At 23.5% G+C, this 26,165-nt stretch overlaps 1 protein-coding gene across 1 annotated transcript; it reads left to right on the top strand.

Moving 5' to 3' along the window:
- The first annotated feature begins 14,069 nt into the window (after positions 1-14,069).
- LOC134834757 (E3 ubiquitin-protein ligase HERC2) lies at positions 14,070-15,523 on the top strand. The gene is made up of 2 exons (XM_063849523.1): positions 14,070-14,363; positions 14,420-15,523. Exons 1-2 carry the CDS (start codon positions 14,243-14,245, stop codon positions 15,511-15,513), a joined length of 1,215 nt encoding a protein of 404 aa, XP_063705593.1. The 5' UTR covers positions 14,070-14,242; the 3' UTR covers positions 15,514-15,523.
- The last annotated feature ends 10,642 nt before the right edge of the window (positions 15,524-26,165 follow it).

Genomic DNA, 26,165 nt, shown 5'->3' with positions numbered 1-26,165 from the left:
AACTAACCGAAAAAAATAGTCGTAAAAAATCCAATATTTATCAACAAAAATATCGGTGTGGTGTCGTTTAAATGCGATCGAGTCAATCATTCGGATCGACTTCATTGATATACTTTAAAATTTATGCAGGTAGTAACTGATTATATTTTTTTTTATTTTTATGAATGAATGGAAATCGTATTTTTTTTTTGTTTTTGGGCGAACGCATAAATTTTGTCACAGACGATGGCTTTCGAAGTCATACTGAATGAGTTTTTGAATTATGCAGAAAAATTTATGGTAAGAATGAAAAGTTGCAGTGAAAGTACGGGAAATAGTTTTCTTGTGGTTTTCAGTTAAAAGTGAAATTTTGTTATTATTGATAAAACTGATTTAAAAAATTTCTTGCGGTATTTTTAATTCTAGTCGAATATTGAGGGATTAAAGTTGACAAATCTTAACGGTTTATGAAACTTTCAACGTGTCGTTTTAAATTGTTTATCATCGATATATCGATGTCAAGCAATTTAAAATTTTAGCGAGTCATGATAAAAAATTGGAAATGCGTGGTTTCATGATTTTTGATTGCTGATTTTTTGTTTGATTTTGAGACATTTTAATGAGTAGGTAGTTAAATGAGTAAATTTACGGAGAAATTTAAATCGATTATTAGAGGCAATTACGAGAAATTTTCAGTTTTTTATTCTAAAAAAAATTATTTTTTCACTTGAAAAAAAAATTATTTAAAAATAATTAATTGAATTCAATAAAAGCTATTAAAGATGCTTTTCATTTGAATTTTGAGCTAAACCACGTGACCTATAATTGTGATTTAAAGTCAATCTTTGAAGTTTTAAAGGAATTTTCGTTATGATGAAGTATTTTTATATAATTTTTGCATGAAAAAGACTTAAAGTAGAAATTTTTGGTAAAAAAAAGCCGATTTTAAGGGATATTAGAAGAATTTTGAACCACGTGGTTTGTTAAAGTTTTCATGATTTCATTCTCAAAACATTAATTTTTTGGTTGACAAAAATTTTTTAGTTAAAAAAATCAATTTAATTCAATAAAAAATCGTAAAAATACTCTCTTTTAAATTTCAAACCAAACCACGTGACCTATAATTGTAGTTCTAGGTAAATTTTTGCAGTTTTGACGAAATTTTTGTCATTAATGAAATTTTATATTGAATTATATGCATTAAAAAGACAACAAGGTAAAATTTTTGGTATAGAAGTCGATTCTTAGAGATATTAGAAGAATATTAAACCACGTGGTTTGTAAAAATTTTTAGATTATAAAAAATTAAAACATTAATTTTTTGCTTGAAAAAAAAAATTTAGGTAGAAAAAAATCAATATAATTCAATAAAAATCTTAAAGATACTTTTCTTTCAAATTTCAACCAAAAACCACGTGACCTATAATTGTGGTTCTAGGTAAATTTTTATAGTTTTAGCGAAATTTTAGTCAAAATGAAATATTGTTATGAAACATTAGCATGAAAAAGTCTAAAGGTACAACTTTTAGTACAAAAGTCGATCTCAGAGGATATTGGAAGATCTTTGAACCACGTGGTTTGTTAAAAATAACTTTTTCGTTTATCTAAGAAAGTTTCAGTTCTTTCAAAAAAGTTTCTTCTACAAGTTGTAGATTTTATCAATTCCTTTCAGACTAAAATTTATAATTAACTTTATCCTATTCGAAACTATTGCTTTTTACCCTTCAAAGAAAGTATCTAGTTATAAAATTAAAAACTCCATAACAAAAGTTCAGGAAGCTTCATTTCATTGCATCCACTTTACTCATTCTCTAACTCTTGATTAAATCACAAAAAAATGCCGGCTTTGGCAGACAGAAGACACATTAATCATCTCAATGACAAGGAAGCAATCGATAAACTCTCTTTTCATCATTTTTTCTCTTCTTTCTCTACTACGATTAGACATCTTAATAAATTAAATCATAAAAAAAGAAACGAATCAACCTTCGTAAGTCTCTTAATTGAAGTTATACGAAATAAAAAAGATAACAATGAATTATATTCTCTCTAATTCCCCGTTTTCTATCTACGATAGTTGAGTAAAATCAACAATGAATGACTCTGTCACACAAAATAAACAAACAAATATCATATTTATTTAAATTCACTTAATTTAAATGTTTAGAAAGAGAGAATTAAATGTCATGTTTTTTCCGCATGCAAGTCAGCTGCCAGTAATAACGCGCAGAAATGAATAGAAAATCGCGCGAGTGAAATTGAAATCAGTGGTTAGAACAAATAACAAAACCGCATAAAAATTATTAATAAAAAAAAATGTTGAAACAATAAAAGTTGATTAAAATTCTGGTCGCTTTTCGTCAAATCAAAGAGAGAACAAATTTGAAATGTTGTGCATATGTGACCTAGAATTTAAGTTATTCCAATTTTGCATTTGAATAGACGACGACGACCGATCGACTACGATTCGATGATGATAATAATAAATACACACAAGAGCTGCCTAAACTCATTTGATGTCATGTCATGTTGAGCGTGTAATACTTTTTGTACTGCTACTCTGCTACTTTTTTTTTATTACACTATTATTTAAAAATATATTCATGCGAGCGTTCGTTCAAGAGTTTAATGAACTCAAAATTTACATAAGAGTTGTTTAGCGCTGCTGCATCGTCAAGGACTTGGCTGGCATCTCGTGTCGACTTTTTTTTCTATCGATGCGCAAAATTGGGACAAGTCGTTTATGTAACCAACTCGTTCACAGAACATCTTAAAAATAGATTTTTGTGCTGATTTTGAGTATACTCTAGTATAGCCGCGCCGCTAGGACGGGCGTCAACTCGCTTCAAGGCAGTAAAAAGTGACAGTTCTCGGACAATGAAAAAAAAAGTGAATCATTTTAAAAAAAAACTAGTTTTGTCAATCCCTGGAGTAGCAGAAGTTTTTCTCTTTTTGAAACAAGTCATATTCGTTCTCGTCGCATTCGCATGGCCTTATAAGGTCATCGTGTTTTATGGACGAACGATAACTGGTATTGATAGATATGAATAGATACGTCAAGACAATGATGATCGGAACAATTTGTGTTTGGTGTAGTGAGTAAAATGTGATATCACAAAACAAAAAAAAATAATGTTTTATAATAACAATAAATAGACCAGTGCGCATCGAACGGGAAAGAATAAATGAGTTTGATTGTAGTTAAATTTCATCGAGATAACGGGTGTGAGCGATTTTAATGTGCTTTGTTTGATGGAGCAGGTTTATGGAAGCTAAATCTAATTTAAAGCTCTTTTTTATATTTTTTTTTTATTAAAAATAATTTGATGTAGAAAAAACTAATGAAAAATCATTTTTAGTAAAATATTTGAATATTGATGTTAGCTGGGAAAAATATTTTAATTTTTTAATATAAAAGCTTAAGAATCTGATCTAAAAAGCTTCAGAGTAAAATCTACTTTAAAGCTTTAATTAATGATTTTTTTTATTAAAATGACTTTTGAGTAGACAAAACTAATGAAAAGTAATTTTTAGTAAAATTTTTGAATATTAATGTTAGCTGGGAATAAATTTTAATTTTTTTTTAACTAGAAGATCAAAAATTTTATCTTAAAACCTTCAGAGCTAAATCTTATTTAAAGCTTTAATTAATGAATATTTTTTATTAAAATTACTTTAAAGTAGAAAAACTAATGAAAAGTATTTTTTAGTAAAATTTTTGAATATTAATGTTAGCTGGGAATAAATTTTAAATTTTTTTAACCAGAAGATCAAAAATTTTATCTTAAAACCTTCAGAGCTAAATCTTATTTAAAGCTTTAATTAATAAATATTTTTTATTAAAATTACCTTAAAGTAGAAAAACTAATGAAAAGTATTTTTTAGTAAAATATTTAAATGTTGATGTTAGCTGGGAAGAAAGATCTTCAATATTTAAATTTTAAAATTATTTTACTTAAAATCAAATTCAAAGCTTTAATTATAATTGCAATTAATTTAAATTTATTAGAAAAAAACTAATTAAAAGTTATTTTTAGTAAAATATTTGAATTGCGCGGGAAATTTGAATTCCCACAGCGCACATATCTCAAATGAAATATCTTAAGACTTTAAAATATGATACAATTGTTCACATTGATTTCATCAAAGACTTTGAATTGAGAAATAATGATGAGATAATGTTGGAATTTTGAAACGTGTTTAGTTGGTTTATGATGTGCGCTGGGAAGAGTGATCTTAATTTTGTGTACTGGGATTTTTTTATTGATCAAAAATCGATATGAATTTCATGAAAAATTAATTCTTTCTGAAAAAAATTAAAATTTCATAAAATTCATATCGATTTTTGATCAAATCATTTATTTAAATCACAAAATTTTGATCACTATTCCCAGCGCGCCTCAAACACGTTTCAAAAATTCCAACCTCATCTCATCATTATCTCTCAATTCAATCGCTTCAACGATCGCCTAACATCTTCATCGCTTCGCTATAATTTCATGTCGCGTTATAACCAATTTCTATCGCTTCCATCTTCTGATTTCACAGTTTTTCTAGTCGTTGTCAATAAATGCACCAAACCGCTGCGATAATTTCCCATTAATAACTCGCTCGCTACGCAGAGACACTCGATACAAAAAAGTTTGCGGTGCAAGTAATGATGACACCAGCTGTTATTCTTATCGCATGATGCCTCCAACAGAATTTTAATATAAATAATTATCGATATTACTTTTATTCTCTATACGCTTTTATGGGTGCTGTGAGCTTGCTTAGTTACGTGCGGTTTTTGCGTTTATCCATCAAGAAGCATCAACTACCGTGTCGTAAACAAAACAACGCAAAACGAACAGTACTGACCTTCTCCATAAATTGATTAAATAATTATTTTAATGTTATGATGTTCCTTTTTTATGGCTCCGAGTGTTTCTATTCTATTGCAATTTGTATTCGCGTTAGGTAGCTTGAAATCGCGAAAAATGGAAGCACGATATTTAAGTTATTGCGAATGCTACTCAGTAACCTGAACCGATGGAATTGCCACACACAGAGCGCTTCTAAGGTGCACTTTGTGTTGATGTAATGAACAATAATTGTTTCCTTTTTCTGGGAAAAAATGGGGTTATTTATAGAGAGAAAGAAGGCAAAGAAAAGCAATTATTGTGATGGAAAAAGAAAGGAAAGTCAAGAATAATGAAGAGGATTTTGAATTTCCGCTTAAAATTATGTCATGAAGTTTATTTTATTGTGTCAAGTTGAAACGAAAACTACTGAGTTGCAATGTGAAGAGAAACAGGAAGAAATCTTTGACGAACGGATGTTTTTCTGTTGAGAATAATTTTTCTATAACAACATGATGTTTACTGCAAATTGAAAAATGTAACATTTTCTAATTGTGAGTCAACAATTTTTTTTAACATATTTAATTTCAGAAAGTCAAATATTCCTGTTAATCCAAACCAAGTTTAAAATTTGACAAACAAAATATCGAAAAATTATGTTGAAGCTTTTGGAATCCAAGCCAGAGTTCAAATTGGAGTTTCTCGAGGAGCCCTATTGTACTTCATACTGTTGAATCGTAAGCTTTCTCAGGGAATGGGTCTTAACTTGAACCTGTCATCCCAAGCAGGTGCCTTCAAAATTCAAAATTCACTCTCTCAGACCATTTTGATCCAAAATTTTCGAAAAATTGCAGTCTTTTCAAGGCAGATTTCTTAATTTAGTGTAAGATTAAAAATATGGCATAATTTCCGTGAAATGACTTGTCATTGATACTCCCGAAGAAAGTTGATGGAAATTTTAAATCAAATCCAACTCAGGTTTTGATTGAGAGGCAAATAGTTTAATTTTTCTAAAAGATTAAAATTTTCAATGGTTTTGAACTTTTGAAGTTTTCTTCTTAGAAATCATAATTTTTTGAGGAATGATCTCAAGCAAGAAAACGATATGTAGTGACTGAGGTCACATACTTTATTATACACTTTCAATAACTAATCTAAGAAACCTGAATGAATCTTGTTATTACTTAATTGTCTTCGATATGGGAACATTTAATTTAGTCTTCGTCCTAACTTCAATTAAATAACATCTAAATAAATAGATTTAAGAAACATAAAAAATATCATTATTTCATTGGATGTTATAGATAGATGAAAACGTAGATACAACTTTGAAATTGAGCGCAAATATGGGGAAGCAAACCTCGTTGCGATCGTTAAGGTCAATCGACTGAGATTAGCCTAGTCATATGGCAAGAATGAATCCCGACCGCGCCCATGCTTAGCTGTTCTGAAACGATCTAGAAGGCCGTCGAGGTGAAGATATCGATCCATCTGCTTCCAAGCCGATCTGAGGGCGTTTAATGTGAGAAATTGGACAGTTGTAGCCCAAAATCGATCCAAATGGAACCTCATTCTTCAACAGTCCAAGGCTAAGTACTGTCTGTAAGCTTGGAGAAGTAAAGTAAGATCTCGTAAAGTGATCTGATTAAAACTTCAAAAAATTTCATTTGCACATTTTCAGTCTTCTCATGGGGAAAAGCAAAATCTATTTTTAGTATATCTCAAACAGTATTTCAGAAAGAAGCAAATTTTCCGTCATGAAAAGCAATGTAGGTATCCAAAACAGAGAAAATGTCTACAATCCTGTTCCTTTGCGATTATTTTAGTTCATTAAATTGTTTTCCTTAATTCATCTGACTTCCTTTTTTTTATTTATTGCAACAACAGGTTTAAAACTCTTGGCTACATAAAAACTAATTTTCATTTGGGGCGAAAAAGCCATTGGAGAATCCGCCGATCAGTTTTCTTGAATGAAATCCTTTCATCTATATTAGTTTTCACATCACCAGGTATCAGCATTTCATCGAAAAATAAATGGCATGAGATTTTTTGATTGTTTTGTATTAGTTAGGCCTAAAGTAGTCCAAAAAACCTAAATTTAAAATTCTAGAACGAACCAAAGTGTTTCTATGCATTTTTAGTGAGATCGGGTATGTCAAAGAGGTACTTGAATATACTCAAATGCACTAAAAAATGTCTAAAATCTCAAAAGTTCGTTCTAGAATTTTAAATTTAGGTTTTTTGGACTACTTTAGGCCTAACTAATACAAAACTATCAAAAAATCTCATGCCATTTATTTTTCGATGAAATGCTGATATCGGGTCATGTGTTTTTGAGTCACTTTTCACTAAAATAACTATTAAAAAATATGAAATAATCACAGTTTAGGTAATTTTTCACTTTCAACATTTACCATTAAATACTCCACTTTAAACATGCCATTAATCGAAAAAATCCCATATTTACCACACACCGTCGTTACCTAAAACTTTTTATTACCTAATCGAGCAAAATATTTGTAAAAAGCATCATTTTAATTGCATTGTACTTTATTTTCTGATATCTTGCAATAATAACATTCCACTCCTCAATAAGCCGCACACAAAAAAAAAATCCATTTTATTCTCATCCGTTTAACTTCGTGTAAAAACAATTTTTTTTCTTACAAATCTTCATGATCATTGTTAAGTTTCACAACCGGCAATAAAACTGTGTATGTAACATCGATTTTACAATAATAATTATAAATAAATGGCATACACTTGTAGCAATGGCAGCAGCAGCTTATGAAGGGCTGGAAATATGACGTCGCCTCAAAGTTTTTTCGAAAAAAAAGTGAAGTGATTAATAATCGCGAAAGGGCGTGAACGTCGCGTTCTGACAACACCTTTATTTCATTTATCGCACACACACGACCAAAATTAAACAATAAAAAGCCCCGAAAATTCACACATTTTTCACATTGTTATTGCTTTTTAATTTGTTCCGTTGTACTTTTTTTTTACTCGTGTTCACTTCACTCACTTTTTTTTTACTTTGTGTTCGTATTTCATTCACGAATTTTGAAAGATTTAGCTTTGTCCTTGAATTTATTTACATTTTGCATTCTCTGCTCAATTTTTTTTTCTGCTGTCTTTGTGTTGTTATTATTTTTTTATTGTGCCATGAGACAAGTAAACTATTGTTGTTCCTTCGATTCGAGTCGATGTGAGTTCAATAAAATTACGAAAACTGATGACTAAAGCATGCCTGAAGAAACCCACACAGCGCAGAAAAAAATTGAATGAATAAATAAATAAATCGCGAGAAAGGAGGGAATTATTTGGCACATCATGCACCAAAAATAAATATAATTAATCAAAGTTGTTGTTTTCCGAAAATATATATGAAAAAAATACAGATTTCCATTTCTCGTGTTAATGCAAATGAAAGCCAAAATAAGATTTTTTGACTCAATGAATGAATTTATTGGCCCATTAAAATTTTTCGAGACTCGAGAGAGAAAGAGGGAAGAAGAATATGGGGGAAATGAATTATTTTTCGGATGTTGTTGGATGACAAAGAGTAATTGTGACGGAATTTAATTCAATTGCGAGATGAGGGATTTGATGGGAGAGAATTTTTTGATGCAATATTAAAGTTAATTTTATGATTTTGTGGAGAAAAAAATTTTTATATTGAAAAATTTAATTTTTATTATGAAATAAAAAATTATAAAAATTCTAAAATTTAAAATTAAATAAATAATAATTAAAAAATAATAAAAATTATTTTTCAAAAATAATTTAAACTATTTTTCAAAAATAATTTAAATACAAAAAATCAAAAAAGTTAGAAAATGAAAAGAGTCGTTTTTAATTAATTTTTATTTGTTAAATTAAATAAAATATACCTAAATTATAAAAAATTTTGAAAATTAAATAAAGAAATTTTGAGATTTTACAAAAGTGAAATTTTGAGATTTTACAAAAGTGAACTTTTTTGATTAAATTTCAATTATTTTAAATTATTTATTAAAAATTAAAAAAAAATGTCAAATATTTAACAAAATAATTGAAGTTATTAAAATTAATTAAATTTATAAATTAAGCCTTGATAAAATAAAATATTTATTAATTTAAATTAAAAATGTAGTTCTAAAAAAAAATTTTCTTAATAAAAAGATTTAATTTTTTAATTGAAAAAAAAAAAATATTAAAAAAATTACAAATAAAGGGAAATTTCCAAGAAATTTCGAGGAAAATTAAATTTAATTTTTTTTTAAATTTATAAAACTTTCTAAGTTAAAAATTTAATAAAAATTTTCAAGATAACTTTCATAAATAATATTTTTAAATTTAAAAAATAATTTAAATAAAATTTATTTATTAAAAAATATTTTTTTAAAAATTAATTGAATTTTTTAATTATTTATTTTTTTAAATTTGATTTAATTTAATTAATTTAAGTTTTTTTATGAAAACCTTCGTAAAAAATATTTCAAAATTTAATAAATAATTAAAACTAAATTCCAATTAAAAAATTTAAGAACCTGAAAATCCTTCAAAAAAATGCATCACTGCAAAAATAAATCACCAAAAATAAATCTGAGCTCTTAATAGCATGCCTGACCATGTCAACCCAAAAACCCCGATCAATTTTTCAAGAAATAATTTTTTAAAAAGATTACAACAGATTTATTGTCCGCTAAGCGGCTTAAACATTTAGTTGACACGAAATAGCTTTAACACTATAGTCGCCTTTTATTGATCTAAATAAATTTCGCTAATTTCGAAATCCACTCTAATTCTGCAGAAAAACTATGAAACCTCATAATTTCTCAAAAAAAAATAACGAAACATGATCTCACATCCCTGATCCACTCCTCAATATATTTTTTTTTTTTGAATAAAATAAAAAATCATCATCATCAACGAGTCATTATAATACATATGTCTCCATTCTCTCAAAAAAAAAAAAAAAAAAAATTATTCACATATTCACACGTACAAAAAAAATCAAGTTCTGTTATAATTTTTTGCACTTGTCTGATTCGACTTCGTCTGACTGACTTTTTTTTATCGTATTTATTAATTTTAAAATATTCAAAATTATTATTCACTTGCCTGGTAGTTGCTGCGTATTTTTTATTATTTTTTTTTGTATTTTTGTTCAGCTTCTTCGTAGGAGATTTAATTAGTATTCACTTTTCTTCGATATTAATAAAATAATTTTATTTAATTTTTTTTCTCTTATTTTTTAACATGAACGTAATTATGATTATTATTTGTTTATTATTTGCTTGCTGGCGTTGCTTGTGCTGGTGCGATGTTTTTTCTGTTGTGTGTAGGTATGTGTGTTATATGCACTAAATATAGTGAGATATGAATTATTAAATAAAATATACCAACAAATAAATGATTTTCTTTCTTTCTCTTCTATTATATTCACTTTTTTTTCTCTATAATATTATTTTTTTTTTGTTTTGACGAATAATTTGAATTGTAATGAAGTTGTTGTTGTAATATAAATTTATTTATATTTTTTTTCTTATTTTTTTCTTCGATGAATGATGTGTGTTGTAATTTTATGGTGTAAGTTGCACTCCAATTTTTGATACACTTGTAATATCATGTCTGTGGATAATTCATCACGAAAGAGTTTTGATTCCAAAAAAAAAAGTAAAGTGAAAAAAAAATTGATGATGGCGAAATTTTTCTTATTTTTCTCGTTTTAGGCCCAAAAATGGACTTGAAGACTTCAAAGCTTCGTTTTTTCCTTGATTTTCGGGTTTTTTTGGTAGTTAAACTACGGCCAAATACGCTGCTGGCACATATTTGCCGTCGTTTTGTATCCAAATGGCCATTACGGAACGATGATAATTCCAGCGACTCCCATCGGTGGATAAGACGGGATTTTGCTGTTCTCGCACGGATTGCGGTTCCGAGATGAGAGTCCGGAGTGAATAACGAGTGAAAATGGACGAAAATTGCACGGAATTGTGAGTTTATTTTATTTTTTTCGTTCACTGATTATTTCTCGAGTGTCGTTTCTTACTGCTATTCGATACAGACTGAGCAGCAATTTTCAATAACAACAGAGAATTTGGCGATTTGACAGATGGCGGCTTGTACAAAAAAGTTGCATGGAAAACTTGTGAGGTTTGATTGGAAGGCGGGTTTTACAGGGTGTTTCAATTGTTTTGAATAATATTTTTTTTTGAAAATTATTTATTTTTCAAAACAAAACTATGTCAAAGGAAATTTTTTTATCAGTTTCAATTTTTTGGCAGTTTTGAGTTATAAAATAATTAAAAATGATAAATTAGAGCCCTCTGACAAATTTTTATCCATTTGGAGCAAGATTTGACAAAAATTGCTTTGACACAGTTTTTGACATAGTTTTTGACACAGTTTTGCTCTTGATTTAGTTTTCAAATCAAAACTGTGTCAAAGAAAAAATTTTTTTTCAGTTTCAATTTTTTTGGCAGTTTTGAGTTATAAAATAATTAAAAATGATAAATTAGAGCCCTCTGACAAATTTTTATCCATTTGGAGCAAGATTTGACAAAAATTGCTTTGACACAGTTTTTGACATAGTTTTTGACACAGTTTTGCTCTTGATTTAGTTTTCAAATCAAAACTGTGTCAAAGAAAAAATTTTTTTTCAGTTTCAATTTTTTGGCAGTTTTGAGTTATAAAATAATTAAAAATGATAAATTAGAGCCCTCTGACAAATTTTTATCCATTTGGAGCAAGATTTGACAAAAATTGCTTTGACACAGTTTTTGACATAGTTTTTGACACAGTTTTGCTCTTGATTTAGTTTTCAAATCAAAACTGTGTCAAAGAAAAATTTTTTTTTCAGTTTCAATTTTTTGGCAGTTTTGAGTTATAAAATAATTAAAAATGATAAATTAGAGCCCTCTGACAAATTTTTATCCATTTGGAGCAAGATTTGACAAAAATTGCTTTGACACAGTTTTTGACATAGTTTTTGACACAGTTTTGCTCTTGATTTAGTTTTTTCAAATCAAAAAATGTCAATTAGAGCCCTCTGACAAATTTTTATCCATTTTTTTTGCTTTGACACAGTTTTTCAAACGGAAAGTTTCAATTTTTTTTTTTGAGTTATAAAATAATTAAAAATGATAAATTAGAGCCCTCTGACAAATTTTTATCCATTTGGAGCAAGATTTGACAAAAATTGCTTTGACACAGTTTTTGACATAGTTTTTGACACAGTTTTGCTCTTGATTTAGTTTTCAAATCAAAACTGTGTCAAAGAAAAATTTTTTTTTCAGTTTCAATTTTTTGGCAGTTTTGAGTTATAAAATAATTAAAAATGATAAATTAGAGCCCTCTGACAAATTTTTATCCATTTGGAGCAAGATTTGACAAAAATTGCTTTGACACAGTTTTTGACATAGTTTTTGACACAGTTTTGCTCTTGATTTAGTTTTCAAATCAAAACTGTGTCAAAGAAAAAAAGTTTTTTTTTCAGTTTCAATTTTTTGGCAGTTTTGAGTTTTGAGTTATAAAATAATTAAAAATGATAAATTAGAGCCCTCTGACAAATTTTTATCCATTTGGAGCAAGATTTGACAAAAATTGCTTTGACACAGTTTTTGACATAGTTTTTGACACAGTTTTGCTCTTGACAAAATTTTTTTTTATCAATTTTTTGGCATTAAAAATGATAAATTAGAGCCCTCTGACAAATTTTTATCCATTTGGAGCAAGATTTGACAAAAATTGCTTTGACACAGTTTTTGACATAGTTTTTGACACAGTTTTGCTCTTGATTTAGTTTTCAAATCAAAACTGTGTCAAAGAAAAATTTTTTTTTCAGTTTCAATTTTTTGGCAGTTTTGAGTTATAAAATAATTAAAAATGATAAATTAGAGCCCTCTGACAAATTTTTATCCATTTGGAGCAAGATTTGACAAAAATTGCTTTGACACAGTTTTTGACATAGTTTTTGACACAGTTTTGCTCTTGATTTAGTTTTCAAATCAAAACTGTGTCAAAGAAAAAATTTTTTTTCAGTTTCAATTTTTTGGCAGTTTTGAGTTATAAAATAATTAAAAATGATAAATTAGAGCCCTCTGACAAATTTTTATCCATTTGGAGCAAGATTTGACAAAAATTGCTTTGACACAGTTTTTGACATAGTTTTTGACACAGTTTTGCTCTTGATTTAGTTTTCAAATCAAAACTGTGTCAAAGAAAATTTTTTTTTCAGTTTCAATTTTTTGGCAGTTTTGAGTTATAAAATAATTAAAAATGATAAATTAGAGCCCTCTGACAAATTTTTATCCATTTGGAGCAAGATTTGACAAAAATTGCTTTGACACAGTTTTTGACATAGTTTTTGACACAGTTTTGCTCTTGATTTAGTTTTCAAATCAAAACTGTGTCAAATAAAAAATTTTTTTTCAGTTTTTTTTTCAGTTTCTATTTTTTGGCAGTTTTGAGTTATAAAATAATTAAAAATGATAAATTAGAGCCCTCTGACAAATTTTTATCCATTTGGAGCAAGATTTGACAAAAATTGCTTTGACACAGTTTTTGACATAGTTTTTGACACAGTTTTGCTCTTGATTTAGTTTTCAAATCAAAACTGTGTCAAAGAAAAAATTTTTTTTCAGTTTCAATTTTTTGGCAGTTTTGAGTTATAAAATAATTAAAAATGATAAATTAGAGCCCTCTGACAAATTTTTATCCATTTGGAGCAAGATTTGACAAAAATTGCTTTGACACAGTTTTTGACATAGTTTTTGACACAGTTTTGCTCTTGATTTAGTTTTCAAATCAAAACTGTGTCAAAGAAAAAAATTTTTTCAGTTTCAATTTTTTGGCAGTTTTGAGTTATAAAATGATTAAAAATGATAAATTAGAGCCCTCTATGCATTTAGAGCAAGATTTGACAAAAATGGTTGTGACACAGTTTTGAAGAAAAAACTAAATCAAGCATTGTTCTTGATTTTATTTAAACTAAAATAAACTAAAATTTGTCTTAAAACTAAATGAAACACCCTGTAACTTGTATCAAAAACTTGTACAAAACAAAGTGACAGCTGGCAAAATTGAGTACATCCAGTCACGAGCCTCAACTATTACTGTTTGAGACGAATGAAAATGATAAAAATCGCCAGATTAATTCAAAGCAAAGCCCAACAAACAATTTAAAATATATTACCCGCCCAATCTGAATTTCAAATTATGCCTTAGGCTATTAAAAATTTTCAAAACAAAACGACTTTTTAGACATAAATTTCTCAAATTTTGATCAAAATTCTCGTATTAAAAATCTGTGATAGAATAAATTTTGTGATAAAATGAAAAATTAACAAAACAAAAAATTCAAAATTTATAAAATTCATCAAAATTACTTGTAAATATCATCAAAATCAATCAAAAAACAAAAAACCGGCTGAAAAATGACTTTCGAATTCACCAAAACACGGGAAATGATCCCGGAGCTTCCAGATGTCTACTTTTTGGGTCAAAATCACTTCGGGCAGTTCAAGAAAAGTATCAAGGATGAAAAATTTTACGAAAGTAATTAATTTTTTCTCAAATTCAACCTCAAATCTTATTTTTTTCCTTACTTTTAGAGATCGATTGGAGCCAATTCAGTGAAAATCCGTTCTCAAACATCCTAAATTTTGATATTGCTGTTACTGTCAACTACTCTGCCATTGCCGTAGATTCTAAACTTTTCATTTCAACGATTGATTTGAAGGAAAATGTCATTTCCGATGAGAAACCGCTTCTTACGAAGACTTTTTCCTTTGATTCTTTAATCTCCAAAGTCTCTGCTAATACGAGTTATTGTTTAATTTTACTGGAAAATGGAGATTTATTCCAAATTATGATTGGAACTTTCGAAAAAAGGCAAATTTCTTGCTTGAATGTTGAAGTTACGCCAGAAAAAAAGTCAATTTTTGTTGAAAATCGAAATTCCGTTCGAAATTTAGAGAAAATTGTTGATATCGCGTGTGGCGAAACCGTTTGCGTTGCTGTGACAAACCTCAATGCAGTTTATAACATCCCGAATTTGACTTTTAACTTCCCAAAACACACAAAAATTCGTAAAATCTGTTGCGGAAATGAACATTCGATGATTTTAACAGCAAATGGCGATGTTTTTACTTGGGGAACCGGCTTAAGAGGGCAACTTGGACACGGCGAGATACAAAATGAAGAAGTTCCAAAGCTGGTAGAAGGCTTGGCAGGGTTAAAAGTCGTCGATATCAGTGCCGGAGGATGGTCTTCAGCTGCAATCACGTCTTTTGGTGACTTGTATATGTGGGGATGGAACTCCCACGGGCAATTAGGCTTCCGAGTTTTTGATGTTTCGAGTCCTTCAACCCAAAATCCGTCGAAAAATCAAACTGTTTACACAATTCCAACCTTAGTAAGTCTCGACGACGAAGAAAGTGACGAACCTTCTCTCGAAATCTCTTGTAAAAAGGTCTTTTGCGGGTCAAAACACACCTTAGTCCTTACCGAAGATGGAAAATTATTCGTTACCGGCTCAAATGTGTACAAACAATTAGGACTAGAGGAAAATTTTAAACCAAATTCATTGAAAAAGGATCAATTTTTAGACAATTTTACAGAATTACAACCAAAATTACCGAAAAACGTCAAAAATTATAAAATTTCTTGTGCATATTCGTGCACTTTGTTCATTGAAAACAAATAAAAATGATTTATGATGCAAGAAAACGTGTTTAAGTACTTCCATTGTCACGAAATATCAAGTACAAGTATGCAAAAAGTGAAGAAATGCGTAAAACTTGACATCCTTGAGAACGATTAAGATCATTTTTTGTGTAAAAAAAAACTAAAAAAGGGCAAAAGAGATAAATTTTCGGCAAGTTCCGCAACAAAAAATTCAAGGTCAATTAAAAAAGTAATTTAATTATGTAGTAAATTACAATTAAAATGATTTTTTTTAAATTTTACTATTTTTTGTAAATTAAAATTTTTTTATTCGAAAATTTAAAAAAAAAAATTTAAATTTAAAAAAATAAATTTAATTTAATTAATTCAAAATTTATAAGCTGCAGATAATTTATTAATAATTATTATATTTAAATAAATAATTAAATAAAAATTAAAAAAAAAATAATAAATTTAATTAAAAAAATTAAAAATTTTAAAAAATAATTCAATAATTTATTATTTTTTAAATTTTTAATTTAAATTAAATGATTTTTTTATTAAAATTAAATTAATTTTTTTAAATTTTCAAATAAATAAATTACTAAAATTTAATTTAAAAAAAAAAAAAATTAAATATTAAAATTAAAAAAAAAAATTAAAACAATTAATATTTTATTAAAAAAAAAATTTATTAAAATTAAATAAATTTAAAAAAAATATTTTAAAATTAATTTTTAAACAAAAATAAAAAAAATAATAAAATAAAATAAATAAAAGAGAAAAATTATTATTTTTTTTTTATTTTAATAAATTTAATGAAATATTAATTGTTTTAAAATTTTTTAATTAAATTTAAAAATTATTTTTTTGATTAATTGATTTAATTAAAAATTTTAAAATAATTAAATTAAATTTATTTAAATTTTTTCAAAATTAATTTTAGTTATTTTTTTTAATTCAATAGTTAATTATTTTTAAAAATGTGTAATTTGAATTAAATTATATTATTTTTTTTTTATTAAAAATTAAATTATTTTTTTTTTAAATAAAAATAGTTTAAATTTTTATTAACAAATAATAAATAGTAAAATTAAAAAAAAAATAATTGTTTTATTGTTGTATACTTACTTGCATATTTTCCACAAAAAAATAAAAAAAACTTCAAAAAATTATTTTTAATCATATTTTTATTTAATATTACAGTATAATAAATACTGGGTTATTCCAAATTCACATTATAAATATATTACAATATTTTTTTTTGTATGTCCTATTTGTTTAAATTTATGTTTACTTTGTTTTGTTTTTTTTATCCATTCATCTTAAATGTGTTTTTTTATTTTCATTTAAATCATCATTTTTTTGTGATCTTCTTTCCTTATTTAAATATATATATCTTATACATTTAGTATTCATTTCTCCTTTTTTTCACGCAATTTTTGTATTTTATTTTTTTTTCTTCGTAAATATTGATCATCTGAATAAATCTGTGTGATTGGCTCATTTTTTGTTGTTGTTTATAAAATATTTAAATGAAAAACGTGTAATTTTTCATGTTGAACTTCCAAATTTTGGAATTTTGATTATCGCAATCATCATCATTTATCGTGATTTTTTTTTCTTGTAGAATGTTATGTTTTATGATGTTTATTTTTTTTATAAATTATAATAATTTTTTGTTTTTGAATTTTAATTTATTTTTCGTATACATAATAATAGGTCAAGTTTATATTTTATCAATATATATATTTTTTTATAATAATATGAAACATTTTTCCTTAATGTTTCTTTAATGTTTTTCTCTGCCAAAAATACATATTGTTATATTTTCATCATCGTGTCTGTGTATAATATATAATAATATAATTTAGTTTTTTTTTTGTTTATAATATTATTAGATTCTTACAAAAGGCATTTTTTATTTTACAATCAATTTTTTTATTTAATCTTTTTTGTTTATTTTTTTTTTCAATGTGTATAAGAATAATAATAATAGTAACATTTATAAAAAGTATTTTTTTTTTTGTATAATTTATAGTTTATTATCCTAGACATATTTTCTCATGTTTTTTTTTCTTCTAATATAATATAATAATAATAATAATCATATTTAATCCAGAGTATGACATTTATAATCCCAAAAGTGTTATTTTTGATTTTTTTTATTTGGATTGAAATATATATAATAGAAAGAGAATGGGGACAATATTTTTTTTTATTATTTATTTTTTTATACCTTTTTTTGATGATGATGGTTATTGTTTTATTTGAAACAAACATACATTTACTGATGAGTCATTTTTATTTTTTCTTTTTTTTTTCGATAAAAACATTTATTTTTATTAATTTTAAACATTATAAAGTTTTAGAAACCCGAAATATTTACAAATTTGTGTTTTTTTTAGTATATGTAGTTTTTTTTTAAAGATAGATGTTTCTCCTGTTTTATTTTCCGAATAAATTTTTTATATATTTTTAATATTTTTTTCCGATATGACGTTCTGTTGTTAGTTTTTTTGGAAATGTATGTCGTATTTTTGGTCCCAAATATGAATGTTTTTTTGAAGTAGATAGTTTTGCAACAAATTTTGCGGAAATTATGTTTGCACCAGAAGTTATTATTAAACAAATATCATATAATATATATAACTTAATTTTAAGTTACAACTAAAATATAACAAAGTTTTTGGTCATTTTGGAATGAATTTTTTTTTTTTGTAAAATTTGAGTTTTTTTTTAATTATTTAATATTCATTATACATTTGTATCCATCCTTCACCTTTTTTTATAAAATAATTTTATTTTATTATAATTATTATTATTAATAACTAAAAGGAATCAAAAAACTATATTTTATTTTTAATCAATACTAAAACCAAGTAAATTCATTTAATTTAAAATTAAAATAATAAAAAAAGAATTATAACAAAAATATAAAAAAAAAGTGTGATGATGAGCATTTAATTTATTAAATTTATTCTAATTAAATTTGGTTTAAGTAAAAAAAAATGGTGTAAAGTTCGTCCAATTGTTACATTCAATCAATTTCGTTAATTTAATATTTTTTTTTAATCAAGGATTGAATTTTGTCATCTAATTTAAGGTGTTAGTAGATTTAATTATTAATAATATATGTTAGAAATTAATTTTAAATAATATTTATTTTTTTTTATTTAATTAAAAAATAGGAAACGTCGCAAAAAAATATTTTTTTTATTACTAAATAATTATTTAAAGCTATTCGTACACCAAAGACTCGTAAGCGAAGCATTTAAATATACAAAAAAAAAATTACTCACTAATTTATATTTAATTTTATAACTTAGTAAGCGAAATAGCGGAGGTCTGTCTCTGTTTCATTTTTTGTTTTAATTAAAAATATTTTTTTTTAATAATTAATTATAAAATATTTATAACATTATAATTAATATAAGTTTATTTATTATTTAGGAAATGACCTTTTTTTTAAAAAAAATATTTAATATATATCAAACGATTCTGGCCTGAAAGTGTCATGATCTAAGTACGTATTTGTTTTAATTTCTTATAAAAAAAATAATTAATGCCTTAAATTTTATATTTTAAATTTAAAAAATACTTTAATATTTATAATTTTATTTAATAATAATACTTCTGGTGTTTCACGATAATTTCATACAAAATTGTTGTGCAAGTTATAAAACATAATAAACTAATAAAAAAAAAATTACGATATATGTTGATTTTGTGATAATTTGGTTGTTTTTCCAATTATATATGTTTTTTAAATACAAAACAGTATTTCATTTGTTGCCTTTATTGTAATATAATATATATGTTGTAAGATGATAATTAAGATGTTTTTTTTCATTTCTTCATATTTTTTTATGTTTGTTGTTGTTTTTAAGTTTTGTCTATTGTTTTGTATTATGTTTAATTTAATATTTATCATAAATTTTAATAATGTTTATCATATATTGTTTGTTTACTTATTATGTTTATTAATAATTAAATATTTAATTTACCGGGCTATTGTTTGTTTAATTGAAGCTTTTTATTTTAAAACTTTAAAGATTATATATTTTGTTTTTTTTTTTTTTTTTTTGTTATAATTGTAATAAGTATGTAATAATTTAAATTACTGATTATTATTGAATATATTGTTTATGGCTATTGTAAGTTTTATTTTTTTTTCAACTGTGTGTGTGTGTGTGTTGTAAACTAAGTACGTGTACATCAATACATTTTTTTTATTATTTTTTTAAAATGTGAGAAAAAATCTTAGTAAAAAAATACATCATATATATTTTTTTTATAAAAAATTAAAAAAAGTTGTAACATTAATATAATAAACGATATAAAATATATTATATATATTATTATATAATTATATAATATATTATAATATATATATATAATTATATGATATATAAAAATGAAACAAGAAAATATTATAAAAAAAAATTAACAAAGTGTGCAATTTGTGTATTTTTCTTTAATAATATATGTTTATTATTGTTTATTTGTAGAGTTTGTAGTAAACAGAAGAGAGAATACAACAACAAACATTTTGGTGATTGATTATTTTTTTAAATTTTTTTTCTTATCATTCTCTTACAATACATTTAATTACATGAAATACTATTTGCTTAACTATTGTACATTTATGTGTAAACTCAATTTTTTTGTTTTTTTTTATATAATATTATTAATTTAAAAATTATTTTAAAAATCATACATTTTTTATACATATTAATATTACTTTTTTTTAAATTATTTTAAAATTCTATTGTATGTAATTTTTTATTTAATTAAATTTTTTTTTAACTAAATTATTTAATTATTATTTATTGTTATTATTATTATTTTTTACTATTGTTAATGTTGTTGTTTGATTTTTTTATTTAATTGTAATAAATCTTTTAACTAAAAGATAAAACGTGAGTTTTTCACGTTTTTTTGGTCTATTGCTTTGCCTGTTGTTTTTCCTTTTTTGTCAGTTAATCGCCTGTTTTTATTGTTGTATGTATGTTATATGATATAGATGTATTAAGTTTAAGGAATTAAATGAGAAAAAAAAGTAATAATTAATATTTGTTGGACCACAAACACTATATTTTATATTTTTTTTTAGAAAGTTTTAGTTTTTTTTTCATCAAAGAGTAAATTTATGTATAGGTTTCTTCAAAGATTTTAAGAAATGATTTACAAAAAACGGACTATATTCAATATCCTTAAATTATTACTGTATCACATTTAGATATTTTCTACGTAATATAAAAATTTTTTCACTAAAATTGTTTTTTTTTTCGCAAAATAGTACCAAAATTTTATTTTTTTAATTAATTAATTAATTAATAATATTTTTGATTAACAATTTTTTCCTAATTTTTATTATTTTTTTAATAAAAAATTATCACATGCCAATTTTTTTTTAATAATTAATTTTGATTTACTTTTCAATTATTTTTTGATTTTTTAGTAAATTCAATATACAATCGCTGGAGATGTTTTACAAGTTTTTTTTTATACACAGCAAACATTTAGAACATCGAAATTTATTTTTATTTTAATTTAGACACTAATTCATATAGGTTTAATGTGTCGTATGTACAAAACATTTATAGTTTTTTTTAAGTTAATGTTGAAACCTTTAAGTATTTTTTTTTTCATGTTTATATTCATATAGGATCAAGATTTTGATTACTAAATTATTAGTTTTTTTTTATGTGCACATGTATGTTATTTTTAGTCAAAAAATTAAGTTTTTTGATTGTATATTGAATTTTACTGAAATAAATTTTTTTTGTAACAAATAAATTTTAATTAATTTTTTTATTATTTTTTTTTAATTATTATGATTACAATAATAAGCACAATTTTTTAAAGCCAAACAACAATTTTTATCATTATTATTTATTTTTTTAAATATTTTCATCTATCTACAAATTTTTATTCAATCCTTTATGTTGTTTTTTAGTCGTAATAAATTTATTTATTAATAATAAACATTTAATTTTTTAATTAATATTTATTATTAATAAATATTTTTATTATTAATATTCATTAATTTTAAATAGATAAGGCAAAATACATGTTTTAGTGGGCCATTTATGTTTTATATATGTATGTTATATATAATAAGATTTCCTTTTCTCGATTTTTTTTTCTTCATGCATGAATTTGGCGTAAAATATTTACGAAACAAACATAATCCTTGAGATTTTTTTTTGATAGATGTTTATACATTTTTTCATATTTTTATGTATTTTAAAAGAATTTGATGCATCCAAAAATATTTATTTTTTATTTTTATTATAAATATGTTATTATAATACTTGATAATCTAATTTAATTCAAAAAATAAAAAAAAATGTTGCGAAAAATAAAAAAATAAAGCAAAACGAAGGCAGTATAGATCAAAATACTCTTTGTTTAAATTACATTTAACTATACAACACACATTCTTTCTAAATAAAGAACATTTTACAAATTTTTATCATTTTTTTGTATAATTTTAATCATATATATGAATAATAATTGTCTGGCACATTTATGGTGGTATAATCAAGTTTACTATTTTTCTTCACTTTTAAATGTTTGATTTTTTTTTTGTTTTAAAAATTAATACGAAATTATATTTTATCACATTTATGATGATAAAATGATAAATAAATGATAAAATAATAATAAATGCACTACAACTATTGTTTTTTTTTATTATTTTATTGAAAATGATGTTATATATAATTATATATGTATGTTTAATGTTTCAGGCAGCTATTTGTGTGTTTTAGTAGTTTTTATCATTTTTTTTTTAACTGACGACCCATGACCAATTATTACAATTTTATTGTTTATAGTAATAAATAATAATAATAATAATAAAATAATTATTAATTAAGTTAAAAAAATATACATACAATAAAAAATTAAATAAATAAAAAAAAATATTTAATTTATATTAAATATGTATGATTTTTATTAATTATTTTAAAATAAGTAAAACATATAACTATACAAATAAAATTTGTTTTCATAAAAGAACCAATCATAAAACTAAATTAAAATTAATTTTTTTAAAACATAATATTTTATTTATTTTTAATAAAAAAAAAGAGAATGATGATCAATTGTAATAATTAATTAATTAATTAATATATAATAATATTAACTAAATTCTATTGTTTTAAGTTTTTATTTTTAATCTGTTTCTATTTCTATTACTTTGTTTTTTTTGTATTATTATTTTTTTTTTCATTTTATAAGATCTATGTGTGTTTTACTGTAATATTTGAATTTGTATTTTGTTTTTTGGTTGAATTACTCTCACTTGAAGCAAAAAAACATAGAATGTTACTTATTTTTATCCTATTGTTTATTTTATATATTTTGTTTTTTTTTTATAAGAAAAAAGGTGTTTAATGTAAGTTTTCAAATACTTTCACCATAAATCCTGGTTATTGTACTCTGAATATTTGTCTTTCTTAAATACTATTGTTTTGTAAATGTTTATGTGTTTGTGAAATGCTTTAACTATTTTTTTTTACTTTTTTATGTATGTTTAATGTAATTAATATAATAAATGTATAATGAACGATATTTAATTGTATGCTTCGCGCAATAAACAATATACTTTAATAATGTATAAAAAATTTAAACTGAGCAAATTTGAAACAAGAACCTTGAAAAAAGGTTAAAAAATGATTTTTTAATAGTTAATTAATTATTTTTAATAATAATAAGTATAAAAAGGCATAAAAATCAACGAAAATATAATAAAAAAAAAATAAGAAAACTGCATGTTGTAACTATTGTAGTAATTATGGTTGGTTTCTATTGTTGTAACAATCGACTGTAGGCTTTGATTGGTTGTAAGGGTGGTTGTGGTTGTTGTTGTTGTAATTGTTGTTGTTATTGTGTGATGTATGTTTTTTGTGATGTATGATTTTTTTTTGTTTATAGTGCAGGTTGAATTTTGTGTGTCCAATATTTTTTGCCAAATTTTTTATATTTTCGTGTATTTTTGTTTATTTAGCAGTTATATTGAAAGAAAGTATTTGATAATATTGTTTATTTCCCGTTTTTCTTCTGATTTTATGTTTTTTATAAGGGGCATCATGTTTAATAAGCATCATTCTCTTTTTTATGTTTTTTTCCTTATTATTACTATCATTCATCGGATCGTCTCTCATTTTATTTTATTTTGATTGATTAATTTTTATTTTATATAAATTTAACAAAAATGTGCCAAAAATGTATTTTTTTAATGTTTTATATAATATTGTAATAATATATATAAAAAAATTATTTTTTTTTACATTATTCGAGTTCTAATGTTAAACTTACATATCAATATACAAATTTTATATATTTATTTTTTTTTTTGACAAAATATTTTAAATAATAAAGGTTTTTCACAAAGAAATAAAAAAAGTGTATAAAATGTTTCGTGGATTTATTTTTGTTTATTAATCAATCTTATTTCTCTCCAATTCAATTTTAAACTATTTTCACGATATTTTTTTTTTACCCCGAAGAGTTTAGTATGATGATTTTATATGAAAAAAAGGTTTCATTCCTTATAATGTTTTCTATACAATTCTTGCGTGTTGGTTTCTTTTATGTTACTTTTTTAATTTTATTTTAGTTTAAATACATTTCTTATTACAACTGCTATATATTTTTTTTTCAATCAATAAAATATTGTAAATAGAATAATATTTCCCTATGTTTTTTTTTTCATTCTTTTAATTTCTTTTTTTAAATATATTGAAATACGACGATAATATTATCATGTTTTTTATCGTTCTAATTGCACTTTATGTTTCATTTTTTATAATGAATATTTTTTTTACCACTTATTTGATTGGTACATTTATCAAAAAAGGGGAGAAGGAAGTTGTAACATTATTGCGAAAAAAAATAATTTTAATTTTTTTTTTATTATTTATTTTAAATTATAATAATTAATATAATAATATTAATAATATAATAATTATTAATAATATTAATTATTAATTAATTATTAATTATTAATTAATTATTAATAATAATTATTTTTTTAAAATAATTAATAAAAAAATTAAAATTATTTAATCGCATAATGTTTTTTTTTATTTTTAAAGGAAATTTAAGGAACAAGGATATGGACGTAAATTGTAGTTGTGTTGATGTATATGTTGTGTGTTAGTGTATAGAAATGTTGTGTATATATAATAAATTTGATTATTATTTCTTTTTGACGTTAATAAAAAATTAATAAAAAAATTATTATAATTAAAAAAAAAATAATAAAAATTGGGGGCACATTACCACAATAATTCAATTGATTTTCTTTGAAAATTATTCTTTGTTATTAAAAATATAATTTTAAGGAAAAATAATAAAATTAATTTAATTAGTTTAAGTTTATAACAAAAAATTGATTGCATGAAAAGTGTTTAATTGTTTTTTGTTAAGGAGGAAGGAATTAAAGAAACAGTACCTTTGATATATTTTATATATGTTAATATATATAATAGATATATGTTAATAAATGTTCATCAATAGTCATCACATTATAAGTTTTTTTTTTACAATAATAATCATAATTATATAAAAATGTGTAGAATGTTAAACATCAACATGTTTTAATTTTTTACTTTCAAATTTTCGTTTTTGATTGTAAAATTCAAGAAAAATATTTTTTTTTAATTAAAAAAATTAAAGAAGAAGATATTTTATAGTATAATAGTGATGAAAATATACATCAAAAATTTTGGAATAAGAATCACAGATAGTGTACATTTTTTTAACATGTTTCTTTTTCATCTACAACGCCAACTACTAAAAATATAATATATTTAATTAAGTATATAACTTCGAAATGTAATGAAAAAATTTTTCCTGTGTATAAAGTCTTTTTCAGCATTTCTTTTGATTATTTTTTTAGTTTATTGTTCAGAATGTCCAGATGCGCATTTTATGTGTGTATTGTTTATATATTTTCCGGTGGAGGTTTCAAACTAATATTTTTTTATTGAATGCCATTTATTGGAATGTAAAGTTAGTTTTTGTAAAAATAATCCAAAAGAGGTCCTGAAATGTTGAAATTAATATTTTTTAAAATTAAAAATATTTTTTTATATTTTTTTTGTTTGTTATATAATGAGGTATACTCGACGTGAAGACACACACATATATTTAATATAATATATATTTATAAGTTTTTTTTGTTATACTTTTAAAGATAAAGGGCATGAGACTGTCCCGGTTTACTTGTGACCCAAAATTTATTTCGGAATATTTTTTTTTTTGTTTTTTTGGGCACAAAAAGATCAAAAATGTTTTTTTTTTATATAATATTTAATATAATTATGAACATTTAGGTTAAATATCATAACTTTTTTTTTACCTAAAGTTTTTAATTTTGAACATCGAACGTGTAGATTTTTTTTTATTATTTTTTGGGATTTTTTAAATATTTTTTTTTTAAATTTACGTTTCTACTCCTGAATATATTTTTTTTGTTTTAAACGTTAAACACATATTTTATGATTAATATTTTTGTTTTTATAAAAATTAATATTTTTTGTAAAATTAAAAGCAAGGACAGTTTCATGTATTTTTTTCGGAATGTTGGTCTTTTACGTTATTTTTTTTTAAGTTTAATTTTGAATACACACATTATTAATGTTCTTCCTTTTTTATTTATGTTAATTAATAATA

This window comes from Culicoides brevitarsis, chromosome 3 (genome assembly GCF_036172545.1).
Source record: "Culicoides brevitarsis isolate CSIRO-B50_1 chromosome 3, AGI_CSIRO_Cbre_v1, whole genome shotgun sequence".
Taxonomy (NCBI): Eukaryota; Metazoa; Arthropoda; class Insecta; order Diptera; family Ceratopogonidae; genus Culicoides; species Culicoides brevitarsis.
Note: the sequence above shows the minus strand (reverse complement) of the source record. Positions and strands in the feature narration are given on the sequence as shown.

Excerpts from the sequence above, each read along its gene's own strand:
- LOC134834757 (XM_063849523.1), top strand. The coding sequence starts at position 14,243 with ATGACTTTCGAATTCACCAAAACACGGGAAATGATCCCGGAGCTTCCA. Across the intron at positions 14,364-14,419 it reads GGATGAAAAATTTTACGAAA|AGATCGATTGGAGCCAATTC; the intron begins GTAATTAATTTT and ends CCTTACTTTTAG.